The 23737-nt window shown below is 42.3% G+C and overlaps 2 protein-coding genes and 1 pseudogene across 2 annotated transcripts; 1 reads left to right on the top strand and 2 right to left on the bottom strand.

The window, feature by feature from the left end:
• Positions 1 to 2489: 2489 nt before the first annotated feature.
• On the top strand, positions 2490 to 12627 carry LOC120295709 (annotated as a pseudogene).
• A 553-nt stretch (positions 12628 to 13180) lies between these two features.
• LOC120286113 (kinesin-like protein KIN-14A) lies at positions 13181 to 14212 on the bottom strand. The gene is made up of 3 exons (XM_039315236.1): positions 13963 to 14212; positions 13585 to 13799; positions 13181 to 13489 (listed from the first exon to the last, which is right to left on the bottom strand). Exons 1-3 carry the CDS (start codon positions 14205 to 14207, stop codon positions 13413 to 13415), a joined length of 537 nt encoding a protein of 178 aa, XP_039171170.1. The 5' UTR covers positions 14208 to 14212; the 3' UTR covers positions 13181 to 13412.
• On the bottom strand, positions 14212 to 16812 carry LOC120286177 (kinesin-like protein KIN-14L; the record flags this gene model as incomplete). Its single annotated transcript, XM_039317104.1, is given in 10 exon segments — positions 14212 to 14218; positions 14220 to 14373; positions 14530 to 14780; positions 14901 to 15065; positions 15189 to 15367; positions 15602 to 15708; positions 15835 to 16008; positions 16196 to 16291; positions 16675 to 16757; positions 16805 to 16812. Coding segments are annotated over 10 exon segments (1224 nt in total), but the record flags the coding sequence as incomplete, so codon positions are not given.
• Positions 16813 to 23737: the final 6925 nt, after the last annotated feature.

Below are 23737 nucleotides of genomic sequence, written 5' to 3'. Positions count from 1 at the left end.
TGACAATGGTTACAATATCGAGTGCCACGGCTACCAAGAATTCTATCACGACCACCACGACTTCCACCTTGAATAAGCCCACGTCCATGACCCCGATAACCACAACCACGAGCTCCACGTCCACTAGAGCCATGAGAAATCATGGCACTTGTCTCTAAAGTTGTAGTGGAGATCTTGTCGCAGAGGTGTCGAGCGTAAGGCTCGGGAGAAAACCTCATCAACCGTAGGAAGGGAGCTTTCGCACGTAATCTGCGAAGGGAGGAATATTCAGGCCCTAGTGCTTTAAGAAATAGTATCACGCGAAGATCCTCCCCGACGTTTGACTAATACATTTGGATCATTGGAAGCTGGAAGATAATTATCTAACTGTCCGCAAAGTGTAGTGAAATGAGCATAATATTCGGGATAGAGACCGATCTCCACGCCGAAGATCAAACAAGGCCTCCCACGTGTCACACACTCGTGTCATATTATTTTGGCCAGAATAAAGTAGAGCACATTTATCCCAAACTTCATTAGCAGAATTACATTGAATGAAGTAAGGGCTAATCTTCGGATCCATACTATTCCATAACAATGTACGGATCATTGCATCTCCAAAGAATCCAATCATCTACTTTACTTTATCCGAGGAAGTGTGGATGTAAGATAATCATGCTGTTGAGTTGCAGTAAGATAAACTTGTACAGCTTTAGACCATGATGGATAGTTAGTGCCATCCAACTTGACAGATGTCAATTGGAAATGCGTCAAACCAATAGATGATGTAGAAGCCATCGCATTAACTCTACCGAACTCCAATAATGCAATTAGCCGACAGGTTGAACACAAGAATCAACCGAACCCAATAAGAATGACACAATAATCAAGCACCGCACCCGCTTGTGCAATCACCACGGACAACAAACATAAATAAGGGTTCAATCGATTCACCACCGAGTCAATATACTGCACTAGGATGCCATTAAATCATACCAACCAGCACTTCAAGCAATATACTTCAATGAGAATCCATATAAGTATACCGGAAAACAGCTTCTGATGCCCTCAGTTCGGGTCGTTTTTTTTTTTTTTTTTTTTTTTTTTTTTTTTTTTCGGGTGAAACCCTGCAGAACCGAACGAAATCCTTGCAGAACCGAATGCTTCCGAAATCCTCAGGATATATGAAAAGCACAAAATCTAGATCGCAAGACAAACAAAGACCAAATCGCGCAATCGATTTTCAATCTCGTCATCAAGAAAGAAGACTGAACACAAACCGATTTTGCTGGATGGGCTTCGGCGATTGACGCAAAGTTTTGTCCAGATCTTAGAAAACCAGTAGACAGATCTGGATCTAGGTATGATGACCAAACGACAATGTAGGCGTTCTTTCTCCTCCGCTGTCTAGAAGAGAAGCACGCTGTGGCGGCGGCGGCGGAGGGTCTAGATCTAGCGATGGCCTCCGCCGCGGGCTGTGGTGATGGTGGGATCACTCTCTTGAAGTTTTAACTCGCTCCGATACCATGTTGAAGGAGAGAGTATTCTACGTATTGTATTAACTTAATCAAAAAGGATTACAAGAATATATATATATATATATATATATATGAGTAACCCTAGTAACCCTCTTATGACTATTTTACCCTTATTACTATTTCCTAACACACTCAAAATAGTACAAACAAGGTACAACCAACATATTTTGCCAGCAGGCTATCATTGTTTTAATTAATTCTCTTGAGGTTCTTATGGTACCTCTGACGCCTAGTGCTGTGATCACAGTGTTATCTGCGGGTTTGTTGCCTGGCTATACTATTGATTTGTTGATCATTGTCTTAAGATTTTCCTTTGGAGTTCGCTGGTTAAAAGATCCTTACATAAACAGACTGAAAAGTTAGTGGCTTTCTTGTTCTTTCAGCAGTTTAATTTGAACATGGGACATGTTTTTCTTGTGAATTACTAAATCCCATTGCTTTTTGTTTGGAGCTTTTTCTGCCATCAAATTTTACCTTTTGGAAGAACCGATTAGACCTTGGTCCTCATTGATGTAGTAATAAACCAAAGCTTGCATATCTTTCAAAGATTTTGATTGCACTTTTAAGCTATGGTGGGTCCCTAATGAATTTCTTTGGACATGGTGGAGAATGCTCTGGGGATGCAAATAGTGTCTTCTCTAGTAAACGAGCAGCTCTAAGAGGTAGTATTCTTCGAACTTTTAGACTCGTTGAAATATTGTCTATTCTTAAAAACAGTCCAAAAGAGATTTTTCTCCAATTTTTTGTTTTCTATACTTGGATGTGCTTCTTTTATTTTTCTTGATTCGAAATATGCACAAGTAAAAAAATGCATCTCTATTCATCTTTATTGGTTTTACTTCCCTTGGGTGCGTATTTCCTTCAATTGCTATTTGATGTGTAAACATTTTCCCTTGTGTTTTCCTTTTGTTCTTTTACCGTATGAACAGTTTCGGTGAATCATGGTGAGAAGGATGGTTTCACTGCGGCAGAATGATCTTATCTCGGGATTCCTCTCGGACGAAACATACCTACAAAATCGTCTCGTCCATCCCGATGAATGATGAAAAGAAGAGTTTGAAAGGAGGAAGGATTCCTATTCGCATTCTTACTATCTAATGGGGACAGCCGATCCCACATGAATTCTTATAATGATGAAGTTTGTACAATTGGTGGATTATGAAGTATGAGAACATCCTTTCTTGCCTCTCGAACTATCCGCTCATCGACTTTGCTGGAGATAAAAGAACCCATCGCTTCCCGGAGGCCATTGTTGGTCTGAAAATCCATGATGACCTTATCGTGGATCCTTCACCGATGAAGGGAATAAGAGCATCCTCGATTTCAGACACTTCCTTGACCGTGCTTACCGGCCGCGGATAAAAGGTTCAATACCAGACAAGGAGCAAGGGAGACAAGGAGCAAGGGGTATAGCTGAAACTGAATCAATCGGCTTCAGTGCCAACTTTGGGGCGATCGATGAAAATTAATAAAGACGACCAGAAACACCAGGTGAAGAAACCGAAGCTAGTAATATTATCGCGAAGGTGGGTCCGGGCGTTAGTTAACGAAGACTGCTTGGTTAAAATGGCAGAGGATATGGGGTTGAGTAGAAGTTTCGCGGCCTAAGCGAACGACTGAACTGGCGAAGATGTATTGTGATGCAGCCCGCATTGAAGACCAGCTTTCTCGACCAAGAAGGTCGGGCCGCATTCAAGCTCGACAAAACCGAGAAGCTATATCGACATAAAACACCTTGGAAGCTCGCATAACGCTTTTACTAGTTTATAGTTTCCATGCTCTTTACTATTTCTCCTATTTTCAATGCTTCGTTTTTATTTCTCCTAGTTTCAACGCTTTGTCTTTATTTCTCCTAGTTTCAACGCTCTGTTTTTAGTTTCTTGATGATATAAGCCATCCAATCTCTTGTAGAAAAAAAGACAACTTTTGACGACTTTTGATAAATGAAAAAAAACTTTGCTTGAAGCAAGTATCATGAACCTTGTAGAGTTCATACCTTGAAAACCTAGAAGCGTTTTCACTCCGTCCTTGAAGAGTCGGAGCTTTCGAAATCTGCATCCTTGAAGAGTTGCAGTCATCGATCTAGAAGAATCGGTGCCCCTCAACTTCGTTGGAGGCCTAGAAGAGCAACCAACGGAGTCTCTGTCTTTTCCTGTTCTGTTCGTTACTTCCAACCCAATTTCGACTATCCTACAGTGATTATTTCAGAAAAACCAAAACAGAGAAATTGTATATCCAGAAGTCTTTGTTCATTTGGCTTTGGAATCAGGTCAATCCGATTTGTATCGAGAAAGATACGACCATTCTCCTGAGCTCGCGCAGTGCTGAAATTCCTGTTTGTCCTGTTTCCGTGTGCAAGTCACTCTCCCGATCCTCACTGTTTGAGAAAGCCTCCCCTAGGCTTGCATCATTTGGTATCAGAGCTTTGGAGGAGAGGACAATGCCTCCAAGACAAGCTAGGCGTCATGGCGGCAGAACCGTTCCCCTCAATGAATTGCACACACTCTCGAGAATATGCAACAACAAATTGATGAATTGACGCAAGAAGTTCAGCGTTTAAGGGCTGAAGCAAATAATTCTCCACCCCATTCCAGGACTGAAGATTCCCATGGTGACTCTTCCTCTTCGGAGAGTGTTCAATCTATTCACGAGTCGGAGGCATGTTCGACATCGTTTACAACATATTCGTGAGCGATTGGGAAAAGGAAGTCAAGAGAGATGTCCAGAATTTATAGGTAATGAGTCTCCGATGAAATTGTTGATTGGCTAACACTTGTGAATGAGGTGTTTGAGCATCGAAATGTTCCGGAGAATTGTCGCGTTGGGATCATTGCTATGCGATTCCGAGGCAAGGCGATTGCTTGGTGGAGACGTGAAAAACAAACTCACCAAGCCGTTGGCAAAGCACCCGATCACTTCGTGGAGAAAGATGGAGGGCAAGATTCAAAAATATTTTCTCCCAAAGGATATAAGAGAGAGCTCTACCAACGGTACCAAAATCTAAAACAAGGTACGCGAACGGTGGACCAATACACCAATGAATTCAATGAGTTGGTGATTCGTAACAATATCCAAGATCCGGAGGAGGTGCTTGTGAACAAATACTTGAACGGTCTTCAATTTTACATTCAAGATGCCTTGGAAGTCCTCGACATTTGGGACTTAGGAGATGCACACCAACGAGCACTCAAAATGGAGCGCTCTCGTTCTCGGAGACAGCAATCAACTACCATGGCGAGTCGAGCCACTAAGAGCACCACTAGCACTGCTAAAGTTGCTGAGGCTACAACGCAATCTGCTAGTAAGTCTTCTACTCAGCCCCATATTTTGAAGCAACCTGCTACATCTGAAATACATTGCTATTCTTGTGGGGAGTTGGGTCATCGTGCTAGCAATTGTCGAATCAATAAGAATCGACCAGCCGGTAAAGCCTTCTTGGTGGATAATAATTCTGATGAGAACACTGAGGATCCACTTGAAGAGGAGTTGAATAATGATGAAGAAGCTGCGGATGATGAACAAATAGTGCATGCTGACACTGGCGAACTTCTTATGGTGAGGAAAATCTTTCTTACTCCTCGAGATGACACTGGAGATAGGTGGCCGCGTACCAATATTTTCCATTCTGCTTGCACAATCATGGGAAAGATATGTCAATTAATTATTGACTCTGGTTGTTGTGAGAATATAATTTCCGAAGTAGCGGCAAACAAGCTGAAGTTGGAATTAAAAACACACCCTACGCCTTATAAAATGTCATGGTTGAAGAAAGGCACCGAGGTAATTGTTTCGAAACGATGCCTTGTTAATTTGTCCATTGGCTCTATTTATAATGACAAGATATGGTGTGATGTTCTGCCGATGGATGCTAGTCACATTATTCTTGGTCGACCATGGCAATTCGATAGAGGACTACACATGACGGTTATCGAAATACATATTCTTTTGAATTTGGAGGCAAGAAAATTACGTTGACACCTAGTAGGGAACCTTGAAAACTCCTGTAGTTGAGAATTCCTTCTCCCTACGTTGCTTACAATGAAGGATATGAAGGATGCTTTGAAAGGAGTTCGTATCTTGTATATTTTGCTCAATAAAACAGGTGGGAAGAATGAAGTTGCCTCGTTGTACCTCATCGAGTTCAACCTCTTTTGGAAGAATTCAAGGATGTCTTCCCGATGGACTTACCCAATGGTCTCCCTCCTATGAGAGATATTCAGCATCAAATTGACTTGTTGCCCGGAGCCTCTTTGCCGAATCTCGCTCATTACCGGATGAGTCCGATTGAACATGAGGAATTGCATCGACAAGTTATGGAGCTATTGAATAAGGGTTTTATAAGGGAGAGCCTCAATCCGTGTGCTATTCCAGCTCTTTTAGTGCCTAAGAAAAATGGTACTTGGAGGATGTGTGTCGACAATAGAGCAATCAACAAGATCACCATCAAGTATCGATTTCCTATTCCTCACCTTGATGATCTCTTAGATCAACTTACTGGTGCATTTATTTTCTCAGAGCTGGATTTGAAGAGTGGATATCATCAAATTAGAATCAAACCTGGAGATGAATGGAAGACAACATTCAAAACAAAAGATGGGCTATATGAGTGCCTAGTCATGACATTCGGATTGTCGAATGCAGCATCGACATTCATGAGGTTTATGACTCAGGTGTTGAAGCCTTTTCTAGGAAATTTTGTTGTGGTTTATTTCGATGATATCTTGATTTTTAGCAAGTCTACTGATGAACACTTGCAGCATCTTCAAGAAATATTATGTGTCTTTGAGGCAGAACAATTGTATGCGGCTCTCGACAAGTGCTATTTTATGGTACCACAAATCCTTTTCTTGGGGTTTCATATTTGAAGAATGGCATTTCGGTGGATGATTCTAAGATCAAGGTGATTCGAGAATGGCCAACTCCAACAAATGTGCATGAAGTGCGAAGTTTTCATGGCCTCGCTTCGTTCTATCGACGATTTATTGCGCATTTTAGCACCATTGCGGCCCCACTCACTTCTTGCATGAAGAAGGGAGTTTTCGAATGGACGAATGCAGCTCAGAAAAGTTTTGAACAGCTCAAAGAAAAATTGAGCATAGCCCCGGTACTTGCATTGCCTAATTTTGATCTTGTTTTGAAGTGCATTGTGATGCATCAGTGTACTGGCATAGGAGGAGTTCTAAGTCAAGGAGGTCGACCCATCGCCTTCTTTAGTGAAAAATTGAATGGTGCCAAACTTCGTTACAACACCTATGATCTGGAATTCTACGCATTATTTCGCACACTTGAGTATTGGCGGCCATATCTTATTCATTGAGAGTTTATTTTATATACCGATCATGAAGCTCAAGTATATTTCCGGACAGCAAAAACTTAACTCCAAAGGCGTGCAAAATGGGCTGAATACATCCAAGAGTTTGCTTTCACTATTAAGCATAAGGCTGGAGCTCGTAATCAGTTGCCGATGCCCTTAGTCGAAAGAAGAGTTTGCTCTCTACAATGCATTCTACTGTTCTTGGATTTGATTCCTTTAAGGAGTTATATCAAGAAGACCCCTACTTTTCCAAGATCATTCCCGATGCACATGAAAAGAAGCTTGCTGATTTTACTGTATGTGATGGTTTTCTTTTCAAAGGAAACCGTTTATGTGTGCCGGACTGTTCTCTTCGGCAGCGGGTGATCGATGAAGTTCACCATGAAGGACATTTTGGGCGCGACAAAACTGTACAACCTGTCTCAGCCAAATACTTTTGGCCTCATTTGAAACGTGATGTACATCGACATGTGATGAGGTGTCGACGTTGCCAAATTGGAAAGGGACAAGCTACTAATGCTGGCCTTTATTTGCCTTTGCCGATTCCACATGCCCCATGGGAGGATATCTCTATGGACTTTGTCCTTGGATTACCACGCACAAACAGAGGTATGGATTCGATCTTTGTTGTTGTCGATCGATTTTCCAAAATGGCACATTTTATTCCATGTCGAAAAACTATGGATGCTTGGCGTATTGCTGACTTATTTTTCAAAGAAGTCTATAAGTTGCATGGCATTCCGAAGACCATTACTTTAGATCGAGATACAAAATTTCTTAGTCATTTTTGGCGACAACTGTGGAAGAATGTCGGTACTAAATTGCAATATAGTACTGTGTTTCATCCCCAAACGGATGGACAAACTGAGGTCGTCAATCTAACATTGGGAAATCTATTAAGGACTTTGATTGATAATAATCCCCGTTCTTGGGAGACACGGTTATCGCTTGGAGAATTTGCATATAATTGTGCTGAGAACCGTAGCACTGGATATAGTCCATTTATGATCATATATGGTCGACAACCAAACACTACTCTTGATCTTGCACCAATTCCTTTTGCTGAGAAGTCCAGCAGCAAAGTCGATGATATTGTTTCTCAAATGAAGACAATTCATGAAGATGTGCGCCAAAGACTAGAGAGCAAAATTGAATCCTATAAAACGGACATCAACAAGCAGCGGCGTGAAGTTATCTTTGAACTTGGAGACTTTGTTTGGGCTTATCTACCACCGGAACGGCATCCTGTTGGAACTTATAACAAGCTTAGTGATCGAAAGCTTGGACCTCTCGAAGTTCTTGAGCGCATTAATCCTAATGCGTATCGATTAAATCTTCCTTCTCATATGAAGACTCACAACGTCTTCAACGTTCGACATTTAACACCTTATGTGGGAGATTCTTTTGATGATGATGGCGAGAATTCGTGTCACGCCCCGATCCTCGGGCACGTGCACATCCTTCACTCTTGGTCGATTTTATAATGCGATATCCTGTGACAATGTATCGCCGACCCTTTCATTTATTAAGCACATGCGGCAGCTTAAAATCCCTAGATAATAAAACGATGGGATAGAAAAGCAGGCCATATTTTTCATATTGAAATTTATAACCAAACTTTTATACAAAACACAAATCACTTCATAACTATTCACATCAAATGAATTCTCAAAAGAAGATAGACTCTCGGCCCATCCAGCCATACTCAAGGCCCTCTCGGGATTATCTTCTTCTTCCAAAATCCTTCTACTCAGGTTTCACCTCCGAGTTCTCCTTCTCGGATTTCTCCTCAGCTCCTCAACGGGGTCCTGAAATGTTTTTCCCCAAACTGGGATGAGACTACGTCTCAGCGAGTTCTACCCCACTAAGCCCGATTAATAAACAATTATACTATAGGCTGCCTAAACACGCATAGGTGAGGGGACTTACCTTGGCCTCAGATCCCACCTGCAAGTCAGTACAATTCATAATAGGCACCCAAGCAATCACATCACCGATCGAAGCATCGATCAAATCAACCTAGTCGATTACATGACAACGAGACCACCCATGGTCATTTCCATTCAATCAATCAATTCATAACCTCATATCAAAGTAATGATCAATCGACCTAGTCGATTACATGTCGCCACGACCCATGCTTGGTCGACACATTCAATACTATTTATAAGTCCGACCATAGTCCAAGACTGCTCACTCTAAACTGATATATCGCCCGTAGGCTGATATAGTATACTCCCGATTCTCACACTCAATTAATCATGCATTCTTAGATTTGATCTCGGCATATAGCACGGCCTACTCTCGTTCGGCGATCTTCGGCATTGCCTGTGCACGCCTCCCCCATGGAGCGCGGCTTCGTCATTACGTCGACGGCATTCCCGAAGGAGCATCGTCTCCCCCTTGAGCACGGCCGTCACTACGTCGACGGCATTCCCGAAGGAGCATCGTCTCCCCCTTGAGCACGGCTTCGTCACTACGTCGACGGCATTCCCGAAGGAGCATAGGGTCCAGAATCAACTGCGACCGGCTTCCCGTTGTCCAGGGGGTATCCCACATAGGGATAACGTCTAGCTCAATAGCCCGGGACAATTTCTCAATGAAATAATTAACCACAACCATTTAGGAATATATCCTAGATTCCACATTCAATTCAATTTGGCACAATTCAAAGCTCAAATAAATAAACAGACTGTGCCACGACAATCAGCACGAGATTTCGGTCGTCGGCCATCTCAATCTTAATTTCCGAAAAATAATTAATTATTAATTAATTTCTGAAAATTAATTTATAAATATTAAAAATTCAATTTAGCACAAACTAAAACTCAATTAAACCAACGGACTTCACCACGGTCATCAGCATAATTTTCCGGTTCCAGGCCATCTCAGTTGAATTTTCGGAAAATAAATAAATAATTAATTAATTTCGAATATTAAATAATTAATATTAAAAATCCCATTTAGCTCAAATTAAAGCCCGATTAAATAAACAGACTTCACCACAGTCATCCGCATAATATTCCGGTTCCGAACCATCTCCCTTGAATTTTCGGAAAATAAATAATTATTTAATTTAATTCCGAAAATTAATATTTAAATGCCCAAAAATCTCACTTAGGCCCGAATTGCCAAATTGAAGCCCAATTAGGGGTCGGAAAATTCCCAAGATGCTTCCAATAAATAGTAGACCACGTCTACTTGTTAATTGCACAATCAATTTATCTAAATCACATCACAATTGACTAATAATTGCTAATTTATTCTACTCTAACAACCTAAACATAATTAATTAAAACTAAACTAACCTTAAAGCATAATTAGCCATCTAATCCAGGATTAGTGAGATTACTCACCAAATCGCGCGCAAATCGGATCAATCCGACGAGGGCGACGCGAGGAACAACAAACTCCAAAGCGGGCCTCGGGTTCGGGGCCTGGAAACGGCCCAAAAGCGAGCTCAAAGGTGCTGGAAACCCATTTCGTGGGTTGTTGGTTGGCTGCGAAACAGGGGAAAACAGAGATGGTTAGGGGCGGAGAAGGGTTCGGGAGAGCGGGTGGTGCTCCGGGGAGGGTCGGTGGAGGTCCGGCGGCTTCAATCGGTGGCCGGAGGTGGCCGGACGGGGTGGAACGAAGGTCGAGCAGAGGCTGAACCGTGCGGGGGAGCACGCTTGGGCGCGAAGGACGGCCGGCGGAACGCGCGGCGTTGCGCGGGTCGTGCGGACGGCGGCCCGGTGGCGTGCGGCAGCAACGGCGAGCTGCTTCGGCGAGTTGCTGTCTTCACTTCAGCTCCTGCTTTTGTTCGTTGGTTGCACGAAGAGGAAAGGAGAAGAAGAAGGGCTCGGTCACGTGGGGGGAAAAAGTGGGAGAGAAGAGAGAGAAGAGATAGGGTTGAATGGTCAAAGGGAGAGGAAGAAGCCAAATTGAAATTGGCCAAGGGGTGTTCGGTGGGGGAGGGGAAATCGCACGAGGGAAAAGAGGGAAGGAGAGAGAGAGAGAGAAAGAAAAGAAGAAAAAAGGGAGAGAGAGAAAAGAATTTAAATAATAACATTATTCCTATTTATCTTTTCTCTTTCCCTTTCTATTTTCTTTTGATCTTCAATTCTTCCTCCGATAATTTCTTTATTGAAATTTGACTGTCAATAAATTGACGAACAATGAGACAAGGTCCTAAAAAGGAATTATGACGCGCTTAAAATTCGATTCCCCAAATCGAGTTGATTTCATAGTTAAAAATCGTCGACGTGATTTTAGTCCAATCCAACAAATTGAGTAGCTTTAGGGATTTTACCGCAGATACATCCCTTAACGGCTTCACTCAATAGGTTAGTTAACTCGTGAGTGATCGCCGAGAAAATGACCGTAAACACGTTGACGAAATGCCCATTTCACTTTATCGAAACGGGGCGGAATTTCGGGATGTGCGGTCGGACGAATTCTTTTAAAGATGGGGAGGATGATGCAGCCCGCATTGAAGACCAGCTTTCCCGACCAAGAAGGTCGGGCCGCATTCAAGCTCGACGAAACCGAGAAGCTATATCGACATAAAACACCTTGGAAGCTCGCATAACGCTTTTACTAGTTTATAGTTTCCATGCTCTTTACTATTTCTCCTATTTTCAATGCTCCGTTTTTATTTCTCCTAGTTTCAACGCTTTGTCTTTATTTCTCCTAGTTTCAACGCTCTGTTTTTAGTTTCTTGATGATATAAGCCATCCAATCTCTTGTAGAAAAAAAGACAACTTTTGACGACTTTTGATAAATGAAAAAACTTTGCTTGAAGCAAGTATCATGAACCTTGTAGAGTTCATACCTTGAAAACCTAGAAGCGTTTTCACTCCGTCCTGAAGAGTCGGAGCTTTGAAATCTGCATCCTTGAAGAGTTGCAGTCATCGATCTAGAAGAATCGGTGCCCCTCAACTTCGTTGGAGGCCTAGAAGAGCAACCAACGGAGTCTCTGTCTTTTCCTGTTCTGTTCGTTACTTCCAACCCAATTTCGACTATCCTACAGTGATTATTTCAGAAAACCCAAAACAGAGAAATTGTAGATCCAGAAGTCTTTGTTCATTTGGCTTTGGAATCAGGTCAATCCGATTTGTATCGAGAAAGATACGACCATTCTCCTGAGCTCGTGCAGTGCTGAAATTCCTGTTTGTCCTGTTTCCGTGTGCAAGTCACTCTCCCGATCCTACTGTTTGAGAAAGCCTCCCCTAGGCTTGCATCATATTGCTTGCTTAATAAGAGCGAGGTTATCGTTGGTGTACATGGGGCTGCTTTGACCCACTTCCTTTTCCTGAAACCTGGTTCTGTGCTCATCCAAGTCATTCCTTTAGGGACGGATTCACCAGCTGAGACATGCTTTGGTAAACCTGCTAGAGAGCTTGGTCTCAAGTATATTGGCTACAAGATTTCGCCTAGAGAGAGCTCACCGTATAATGAATACGATAAAGATGATCCAGTCCTTACGAATCCAAAGGGTCTGACTAGGAAGGATGGCAATACACTAAGGAGATCTATCTCGACAGACAGAATGTGAGCTTGGACATGAGGAGATTCCACAAGCGGCTGCTTCAAGCCTATGACTATTCCTTCAAGAAAATAAACGGGCAAATTAGCTACAATCAAACAACCGACTTGTTTAAGCTTTGCTAACTACTTCCTTCTCTTCACCTTCCTTAAATAATTGTCGATATTTCTTTCCATTGACTGAATGGTTGAAACTTGAATAAAGTACACTCATCTGTGAATCAGTTTTTCAGGTTCATCATAAACTTGTAAAGAAGGCATTTTTAACAATTTGGTGAACTGGATGACTTGTTAATGATGCTCCTCTTAACCTTCACGTCTGTTTTCCTGACAGTAGCACTTTTGGGTAAATCTAAGGCAATGGCCATCTGCTTGTTTGCATCTTCAACTAAATTAAGCTGAACTTCAAAGATGGGCATGGGATCCTGTTTCGGAAAATGAAACATGGAAGTTGTTGCTATAGTTGTGTGTGTGTTTTTTAAATGACTAGCCCTCAGTTACATTGAGGTTTATAACTGAATAAGTAAACTATGTATGATCCATATCACGCAAGGTATCGCTGGATAAACTGAGGGATCTCGGTTTCAGGGCCTGTGAAGCTATTATAATCAACTATACTAAAAACAAGAACACTTGATTCTATAGTACCACATTGGCGTCACGTTATATGAATGTCGTGCTATAATCTTTGATTTTTAGCTAGCTATACAATAGAAGAGCAGCCGGTTTATTAGCAGAGGCACCTGTCATTTCCTCCATTTCTGTTAAAAGATGCCGATAGCTTTGATGACTTAAGTCAGAGATTCAGAGAACAATGGGCAAGAGCAGTTTGAAAACATTGCCATAGAAATTTCGGGCATTATTTGAAGAACTTGTGTCAATATGTACATAAGCAGTGTGTTAAACCAAAAAATTGCTATTGCGTTTGTCGGCTAACTCTTCAGTCTTTCCCTCGTCAATTCTCAGTGTCTCATCTATCATGTCAAAACTTCAGTCAGCTTCGAGTCAAAGCATCACTTCGCTGGTCATTGAACACTAAATTTCGCCATCTATAGCTACAGCCAACGCTTTGCTATCGTAGATGATGGGTGGACTGGAGGAGGCGTCTTGGCATTCCTTGTGTCTTTTACATCTTATTGAAGAAACAAAAACAAATAATCAGATGATGGACATAATGAGATGAAATATATACTGTGAATTAAATTTAATTATGCTGATTCTGCTTACTGGAATTAGTGGACTTGCCACCCAGAGAAGACCGGCGAGACTGGTCTGAACCAGCACCTGTTAGTGATTGTCTCCTAAGTGTCCGTGTGTTGGCTGCAATTGCCAATACTCTATTTTGTGTCCGTGTGTTGGCTGCAATTGCCAATACTCCATTTTTAATGCAAGTAGTAGAGCCTCTGACAAGTGAACGAGCTTCTGTCACATTTCTTTGGTTCCTGCAGTTGCATAGAAACCAAGTCTTAATGGCAAGATAATGATGTGAGCAAATTCTCATATTACCCATCATTTTGGAATTTTTCGGTTGCATTTGTGTATTTCATACCATACTAAATTTGTCCAATTCAGTGTTAAGACTAGATAGTTAAATATTTCATTGACCTCCTTTCAGATCCATTGATGAGCTTCCTCTCTATGGTGCGCAGCGATTTCCTTATGTGAGATTCCTTGCCATTCATGCTTTGAACAAGCAAGTTGGGCGTTCGAGGATCAGTACAAAGAGTGCGCTCTCCTTGCATAACAATCTGGATCTCATTTTTGCCAAATCGACAGATCCAGCCCCCTAGAATTGTAATGTTGATTATTGTCAGAAAGGCATCTGAAGCATAGAGATTACCCAAGTACATTTACCTGCTCTGAGTTGCGTGACCTCACTGGTCTCTTTGTTCATGCGTGCAGCACCAAGTTCAACCGTTAAAACTCTCCGGGCAAACTTCAAGGTACTCATTGATTCCCCAAATGAATCTCTCTCAGGGTTTACATGAGCCAGCATCAATGTCTTCGCATTTCCTCCTGAAATAAAATGCATAAAAGCAATGTCACCATTACCCAAGGATCATAATCAGAGTATCTCAATTCTATGAAATGCTCACTCTGGGAATTAGTAATTTTATCCTAAAATGAAGCTTCAATGACACCTGACAAAGTTCGAAACTTCGAAATAGGTACCTAGGGAATCTTGCAGCAGAAGCGTAAGTTTGCTATTGCAGTAAGGTACATGGGAGTTTTTCTGGGCCAAAGCTGTGATAACATCTCCCAGACAAGACAAAGACCGGTTAATGTACTGTGCCTCCTTCAGTCTCTCTCCTGTGACTTCAGATTTATCTACCCGTTCACTTCCTGCAAGATCAACCAAATGCAGGCAACTGCGGAGGATGGATCCAGATGCATCTTTCCCTTGAACATGTACTGTCAGCACACTGCAAGGATGCATCCCATGGACATCAGTATCACTCTCTTGAATAATCTATCTATTGGAAACTACATCAAAATTTATACCAAAAAGAATGGGTAGGAAACTCTGCCTGTCCAAAACTGACCTGTGAGACCGGCTACTTCTATTGTTCAGTGCTGTAGAACTGACGACACGATTCACATCACCAAATTTCATTAGGTTGACCACATCAGCTGTGGACTTGACAGAATGCATGGTAGCATCTGGAAGGCTCAAGCCACCGTCACTGGTACAGCTTCGAATCTTTAATTTGTGCATAGTCAAGGAACCCAAATTTACATTTCAGAAACTTAAGCTTTCTTCAGTCTTTTTATCTACTTATTTGACATCAAATGTATCTATATTAGACAGAATAATCCATTTCAAAGGATATCTTGAGGATGCTGAATCCTCAGCAAGGAGATCACACACTTGCTCATTATATATTTCAACCATCTGAACATGAATATCATAAGTTATAATGTCCTTCTTTCTGTTAGACAACTCGAAGAGATTGTTGAGAGCCAAGTAATTAATCCCCATGTCCTTTGTCAGTTCGCCTGATGGACCACTCTGCAATTCCAAAAGGCAATAAGTAGTTATTCCTCAAATCAACGTAAGCAATCTTAAGCATCTGCTTAGATTGAATTATGTTCATCCTTTGCAGGTAGATATACGAAATTAACAGTACATCCATCTAACAGCAAGGAAAATGCACACTTTTTTATTTTACACAAATTATCTAGGAGCCTAGGAGGTGATCTGGCACAAAGGTTGGATCTACTAAAGCTACACTTAAGTTCTTACCATTGTATGTGTTTTACCCGATCCAGTTTGACCATAAGCAAAGATGCAGACATTGTAACCATCCATAACTGATCTAATCAAAGGTTGAGTATCCATGTACACATCATCTGCAAAGAGGGCCGCATGGCGAAAAAAACAATTTACATTGTTATTTAGGAGCTGAACATCAACTTGCAGGACAATCACTTGGCCAACAATATACCCTTAGACAGTAAGATGAAGTGTAACAATACCTTGAGTAGAAAGTGGACTGAAAACCCGATTAAACTGAAACACTTTCCTTCCATCTCTATGGGGTTTTGAAGGGTCAACAATCACAAGTGAACCATCTTCTCCAATAAAATCTACCACATTTTTGGCTTCCGCATTAAAAATGTGTCTAATTCTGCAGTATACTCGTATATTTCCTGTAAAGATTTTTGTCAAATTAAACTCGTAACATTGGAAATAAAACAACAAAAGCTCCTTTACTTAAAAGCAACTGACCCATGGACACGCATATACTTCTGCGGATAAATGCATACTGCTCAAAAAATTGAGTTATGCGATCCAATTCATAAACAAATAACTCTCCTTGAAAAAAAAAAAGCTGACCTTTTAAATCCTGAACCATGTTGTAAAGGTTTCGATTTTCCTTCACCACTTTATGATATCCAAGGGCAGCAGTAGACATCTCCTGGACTTGATTGCCTGATCCACTGGAAAAGCAAAAACACATATTAATGCTCAGGAAGTATGTCACATCTAGCTTTTATTCTCCTTAATAAAATGCAAAAGCAAAAAAAAGATCGTAACAAGATCCCATAGATTCATTCTTCAAGTTGAAATTTGAGATTTATTGCCAAATCTTAGGGAGCATATTAATGACAATGGCCTCAATCTGAGATAATAACATTCAGCGGAGGAGCTGTAATAAATAAAGTATATAGACGACACTCATCTAAAATGGTTGACATTCAATGCAAAAGGACAAGGAACATGCAGCTCCATGTCCTAAGCCTCGCCTGTGCTCAGAAAAAAAAAAAAAAAAAAAGAACTAATTAGACTACTCCTTTTTAGTCTACTTTTCCTACCTAGCTGTTTTAGATCTCTCTGAAACTGGAACTGCAGATCTTCAAACGCCCTTTTTGTCTTCACCAACAAAGTTTTAAGATGGCTGCAAGATGCAAATATTAGACTTTCTCGTCCTTTACAATTGTTGACGGGAACATGAAATCACGTTAACTTAAAGACCTTGCTTTATTAGTCTATCCTGCAAGCAAGTTTAAATGAAAATTGAAAATATCTATTATAGTCCCAACCATCCTTACTAAAATCTTTTTATCAAACAAAATCTTTCCAATTCATTTTGCAAAAATCGGCAAAAGAAGTCTGCGAGCTTTTCTTTCCTAAAGATTTTCTGCATCATATAGAGAGGCACTCACCAAAAGTTCTTTCTCTTGCATCTCAAATACATTTCGATGATCGCAGTTACCCTCTTTCGAACAGGTTCTGCAGCACTATGAACAAGAAGAGTGCAAAGGCATCAGATTACAAATTCTCCACGGTAATAATAGCTACTTAATTGCGAGCAGAAAGATATTCAGGTAACCATATGTACTAAGAACTAATTTCTAGCTTCTATAATCAAGTGATAGTTGACCAATGAGCCGTTTAATTTTTTTCTTTTCAGAGTACATAATAGAAAGAGAATGCGATACCCATTCCACTAAGGACAACAACCCACACCTGATTGTGCCAATTGACCAAAAAGTCATCATAAAGCATCAACTAATGTGATAACAAGAGCATATTAAGGGAACATAATATATATAAATTTCTTGCACAAATTATCTCATGCCAATGGACAACACTATATGACAAAGGCAGGAAAAAGGATATCGGTAACTGCAACTTAACTGCAGGGAGTAAGTTCACAAAGATGACATACCTTGGATCCTCGAGTGGACAAATCCTCCAGGGCTGAGGATGTTGAAAGCAACCTGCCTCTTTCTTTTAGTAAATCTCCAAAGACTAAATCCAGCTGAAATTGGATGTTGAAACGATTCATGTCATTTGCCTCCAATGCCCATGATCTGCAAAAAGGGGTACAAATAAGGGGGTGTATTGACGGTAAAGTATTATCTGCAAAAAGGGCCACTTCATGGTTTCTCGTGGCCAGAAAAACTACTGACTTAGGTCAACCACATGGTCAGCCATGGAAATCAGATAAATATGAGCAATCGATCAAGGAGATACACTCGCGAAATGTGCAGTCCTTACAAGCGCTGTAATTTTGAAATCTTAATTACCTTAGATTCAAACCGCAGCGAGTCATCTTCCTCACCGTGATGAGAGTTACTCCATCGACGAAACATGGTGCCTGGGAAGCCACAAAAATTGAAGGAATTAATAATATATCTTTAAAGAACTATTGATGGCCTACTATAGAAGTAACAACTCACACCATATAAGAACATGTACAGATATTCAAAAGACTAGGAATGAGAGCATATTTCCTATAGGTAAAACAGACGGGAAAATAAATTACAGAGGCAAATGGAGCCTTCGCTCTCTAGTCCCTAACAGAACAAAAAAGGAAGGGCAAGTGAACTAAGCCCTTAATTTTAAGGAAATAACAACCTAATAATTGAGCAATGTAGATGTATTGCAATTCAACCACATTAATGCTATAGTGCAAAAAGTAAAGCCCGTATATAGGATAGGCGACACTGCAACATCAACCATCAATAGTGTCACTGTGCTGAAGTTGTAAAACATTTGCAGCTCCCCCGAAGGAAACATGCTCTCAAATTCTTAATTTTCGAGATATTCATGAACTAGAACCAATGTGCACATTGCATACGCGTATCCAGACAGATTAAAAAAAAGAAATTTCCCAAGAAAGCACTAGAAATGCTACAAGAAAAATACCAAATTTGTCTCCATCGCTGCACCGTCTCGGCTTATGTTCTATCAGCATTCTGGTTCTCCACATCAATCACGACTCCATCGGAATCATCGTCCCTCAGAATCATCAGCCACAATTTCCCAATCAGCGCTACACACGCTCTCCGCCAAAGCAGTGTCCTCTTCGCCCTCTCCATTAACCACAATCAACGGCAGCCTATCCGGCGAAGCTTCTTGACCTGCGGCCTCCTGCTCCCAGAACTAGTAGTCATCCACACATGAAACAAAAACAAAAACAAAAAAAAAATGAGAATCCCGAACACGCGCCATGGAAACCGAGGAAATCAGCCGGTGGCGGAGCACCCGAGGCCGAGCCGCCGCATCTTGCAGAGGTGGCGAGAAGCCGGCGACGAGGGGGCGGGGGAAGCGAAGGTCCACGGGAAGCTCGAGTCCTCCGGCACGGCCTGCTCGCCTCCCGGCTCGGCAAGCATGTGGACATCGTCGTCCTTCGTCGGGATGTTCTCGATCTCGTCGAACCACGAGAGCCCCGAGTCCGGAGATGACGACGACGTGATCGTCGAGGAGTAAGTGCCGATGACGTCACCGATCTCGTGGAGGTCGCCGAAGAAGCCGTCGAGGTTGATGTGAGACATCATGTCGTGGGTCCCATGCCGAGCCGAACCGAGCCGAGACGAGCGAGTCTTTTCATTTTCCAGCGGGTCCCCAGACGGGTGTCGAAAGCCGAGTGGTATGTGCGCGCCACGTCGGCGGATGAAGTGGCGCGCACGAACCACTGAATATTGGCATGAACCGCCGGCCCCCGGCTCGGCAAGCACGTGGACATCGTCGTCCTTCGTCAGATGTTCTCGATCTCGTCGAACCACGAGAGCCCCGAGTCCGGAGACGACGACGACGCGATCGTCGAGGAGTAAGCGCCGATGACGTCGCCGGTCTCGTGGAGGTTGCCGAAGAAGCCATCGAGGTTGATGTGAGACATCATGTCATGGGTCCCACGCCGAGCCGAACCGAGCCGAGATGAGCAAGTCTTTTCATTTTCCAGCGGGTCCCCCAAGACGGGTGTCGAAAGCTGAGTGGTATGTGCGCGCCACGTCGGCGGATGAAGTGGCGCGCACGAACCACCGAATATTGGCATGGCCCGCTCGCCCCGGCTCGGCAAGCACGTGGACATCGTCGCCCTTCGTCGGATGTTCTCGATCTCGTCGAACCACGAGAGCCCCGAGTCCGGGAGACGACGACGACGCGATCGTCGAGGAGTAAGCGCCAATGACGTCGCCGGTCCGTGGAGGTCGCCGAAGAAGCCGTCGAGGTTGATGTGAGACATCATGTCATGGGTCCCACGCCGAGCCGAACCGAGCCGAGACGAGCGAGTCTTTTCATTTTCCAGCGGGTCCCCCAGGACAGTGTCGAAAGCCGAGTGGTATGTGTGCGCCACGTCGCCGGATGACGTGGCGCGCACGAACCACTGAATATTTGCATGGCCCGCTCAGCCCCGGCCAAAGAAGCTCATGGACGTCGTCGTCCTTCGTCAAGATGTTCTCGATCTCGCCGAACCACGAGCCCCGAGTCCGGAGACGACGACAACGCGATCGTCGAGGAGTAAGCGCCGATGACGTCGCCGGTCTTAGGGAGGTCGCCGAAGAAGCCGTCGAGGTTGATGTGAGACATCATGTCATGGGTCCCATGCCGAGCCGAACCGAGCCGAGACGAGCGAGTCTTTTCATTTTCCAGCGGGTCCCCCAGGACAGGTGTCGAAAGCTGAGTGGTATGTGCGCGCCACGTCGGCGGATGACGTGGCGCGCACGAACCACTGAATATTTGCATGGCCCGCTCAGCCCCCGGCTCAGCAAGCACGTGGACATCGTCGTCCTTCGTCAGGATGTTCTCGATCTCGTCGAACCACGAGAGCCCCGAGTCTGGAGACGACGACGACACGATCGTCGAGGAGTAAGTGCCAATGACGTCACCGGTCTCAGGGAGGTCGCCGAAGAAGCCGTCGAGGTTGATGTGAGACATCATGTCGTGGGTCCCACGCCGAGCCGAACCGAGCCGAGACGAGCGAGTCTTTTCATTTTCCAGCGGGTCCCCCAGGACAGGTGTCGAAAGCTGAGTGGTATGTGCGCGCCACGTCAGCGGATGACGTGGCGCGCACGAACCACTGAATATTTTCTCCCGGACGGGGGTCTTGAAGCTCACTACGGGAAAACTCTGGACGGGGGTCTTGACGCTCTCTAACGGAGACATGATGCTCTCACTTCCCTCGGAGACCTCGGAACTGATAAAGGCGTTGCTTGGGACCTGCGAGACCTCATAGGACTCAGAGCCGCTCGATAGGGATTGGGTGTTGCTGCTGAACGAACCGAGGACGCTGACGATCAGATTTCCCGCAAACAAGGGCTGCCGTGGGTCATCGCCAGTTTGAGAGTGAGCGTCAAAGGCATCTTTGAGCTTCTTGGGATTTTGGCCACAGACCTCCTGGATCGCGCGCTTGCCGCTGGAGGAGAGGTTCTTAGGCCAAGCGGAACGCTCCATTGATGAGAGAGGTCTTGTGGTTTGCTTTGTGACGAGGGAGGAAAGTGAAGAAAGAGAGTGAGAGAGAGTGGCTTTTTGACAAAGACAAAAGAGCTCATGGCCATGTGCGAAAGAGGCAAGGAAGAAGCGCGTGGAGGTGGGGCGAAAGTTCTTTGTCACGGGGGATCTAGCCATCTCCACGCGCTAAGTGGGAGGTGGTGCGAAGGTTCCATGTCTTGCGGGATCTCGTCAAGTTACGAGCTATGTTGTACGGACACTCTCCGTAAGTCTTCGCATCGTGTCCGACAGTCCAACACATGCCCGACACGCTTCGATACGGGGTCAACGAGTGTCAAAAAATCCGACACGTGATCAACTTTCTGTGAAACACTTCGACATGCGAGTCAAAAATTCCGACACGCACGGCGTCAATTTTAAAATTTCTAAGACTTATGGGGTCAAAATATAAATATGCACAAAAGAAGTAATAAAATAAGTAATAAAAATGCTATAAATATACACGCATAGGGTCAATTTTTTTTCAGTTTTTTTTTAGAATTGTTTTAGTATTTTAAAAAGTCTTTTACTATGAAAGAAGTAATAAAAAAAATGCTATATATGATAAATAAATAAATTTAAAAATATCATTTCAGTATTTTTCTTTAAACAATGTTTTTTTCCTCTAGGTTTATGTATTATTGTAACAAATTAAAATAATGAATGATATTATTTAATATTTTTTTGTGTAAATTAATTGTAGGCTATTATTATTATTATTATTATTATTATTATTATTATTATTATTATTATTATTATTATTATTATTATTATTATTATTATTATTATTATTATTATTATTATTTATGTATTTATATATAAAAATATATGTAATATATAACGTGTCGGCGTGTTGTGTTGTGTCATGTCATGTCGCGTGTCCGTGTCGGTGCTACATAGGTTACGAGCAATTGGCTCGATCGCAAATGATATAATAATACATGGTAAATTCCCATTTTAGAAAAGAAATGAACATCTTGTCTTATTGGTAATATTATTGGGACAAATTTTAGAGAAGAACTTAAAGTGAAAGCATTTTCTCCAAGAAGAAGAAGAAGAAGAAAGATTTGCAGTAAACCTTATCTCAAATAATAATTTAAAGTGACAGCTTTAATCTCAAATAAGAAGCCATACCTACTAGTAAAATCTTATTGTAGCCAACGACATTTCCATCCAAAATCCTTTTTTATTTTTTTGATTTGTTTTTCTTTTCCAAGGATAATTGTATTACACTGGTACTAATATGGAATTCTAGGCGATGCCCAAAAATTAATTTGAAGTAAAATTGTCATAACTATATTACGTGTGTATATGTATGTTTGGACCAATTTGTGAATTTCTGAGAGAGAGACCAAATCTCTAACAAAGGGCCGTCAGGTTGTTCTCTTTCAAAAATGGAGGTTTTTAAGGAACATCCAGTAAAATTAGGATACTGCATGCTCATGAACTACTCAGAGAATTGTCCCCCAGCAAGGAGAATGCACAAAAATATCCCTTGATCTTCCTCTTGTGTGAGGTGATCCCAATACAAGAGGAGAGATGAACATGCACTCAAACATCAGATGAATATGATAATTCCAAACATGATCATCATAACAAGTAGACACTTCAAGTTATATAGACATGCAAAAGCAAGATTTTAAGAATACCACAAAGATCATCAGCTGAGAAATGACCCCCATTTAATAAAAAAAAAAGGCATCGATACAGTTATTTTGTTACGGGGAAAACTTAAAAATATGCTAAAATTGAAGAATCCACTAGTCCATGAATAAAAAATGCCAGGTTCAACCTTAAATGCATGTTGAGATTCGCATGTTATTGAGTGGCTTTTTGACGAGCATGAAAGAGCTCAGGGTCATGTGCAAGAGAGGCAAGGAAGATAAGTGGGAGGTGGTGTGAAGATTCTGCGTCTTGTGGGATCTAGCCATATGCAGTGCACGCGCCCAGTGGGAGGTGGTGTGAAAGTTTCGTGTCGATGGAAGCGATAATTTAATTCTCTCAAATTATGCATGAGACTCAAGACAATATTTGTGAACCCTAGGGAGATCATTATTTAATATTTGTCATTCTACTTGTAAATATTATTAGAAATAATTGAAAATAATTAAGCAATTTTCTGTATCTTTCGTGATTCTCAATATTCACAAAATTGCGCATCATTTTTATTTGATTGTGCATATTCCTTTTTTTTTTAATCTTAAATAATTATAATAAATATTATAATATTATGTAATCTTAAATAGTCATATAGTAATGGTTATAAATAGGCTAGTTTACTCTTCGTTATTAAATATGCATAGATTACCCAATTCTCTAATCCACATATTCTTATCTTGGTATAAGAGCTTACACGGGTTAGCAACGTCAACAACGCTAGTATCCATTCTCCACCAAGCATGCCGCCCTTGACTATGTCACTGGTGACAAAACAAACCATCATCAAACTCACCGCCACCAGATAAGTCATTGAAATTTCATCGCGACCTATAGTCACACACTCTCACAGGCTACCAGCCTACCACGTAGCCCTGCCTCTCGGATCCATGCGCAGGAAGTCGAGCCATCCGGTCAATGCACGTGTCAGCCACCTCTTCAACGCAAGTAGCTGCCACATTGTCGCCAAGTTACGTCAGCCTCTGATGCATTGCCTACACGATC

Source organism: Eucalyptus grandis, chromosome 1 (assembly GCF_016545825.1).
Source record: "Eucalyptus grandis isolate ANBG69807.140 chromosome 1, ASM1654582v1, whole genome shotgun sequence".
NCBI lineage: Eukaryota > Viridiplantae > Streptophyta > Magnoliopsida > Myrtales > Myrtaceae > Eucalyptus > Eucalyptus grandis.
This window is presented reverse-complemented; position numbering and strand designations above follow the sequence as displayed.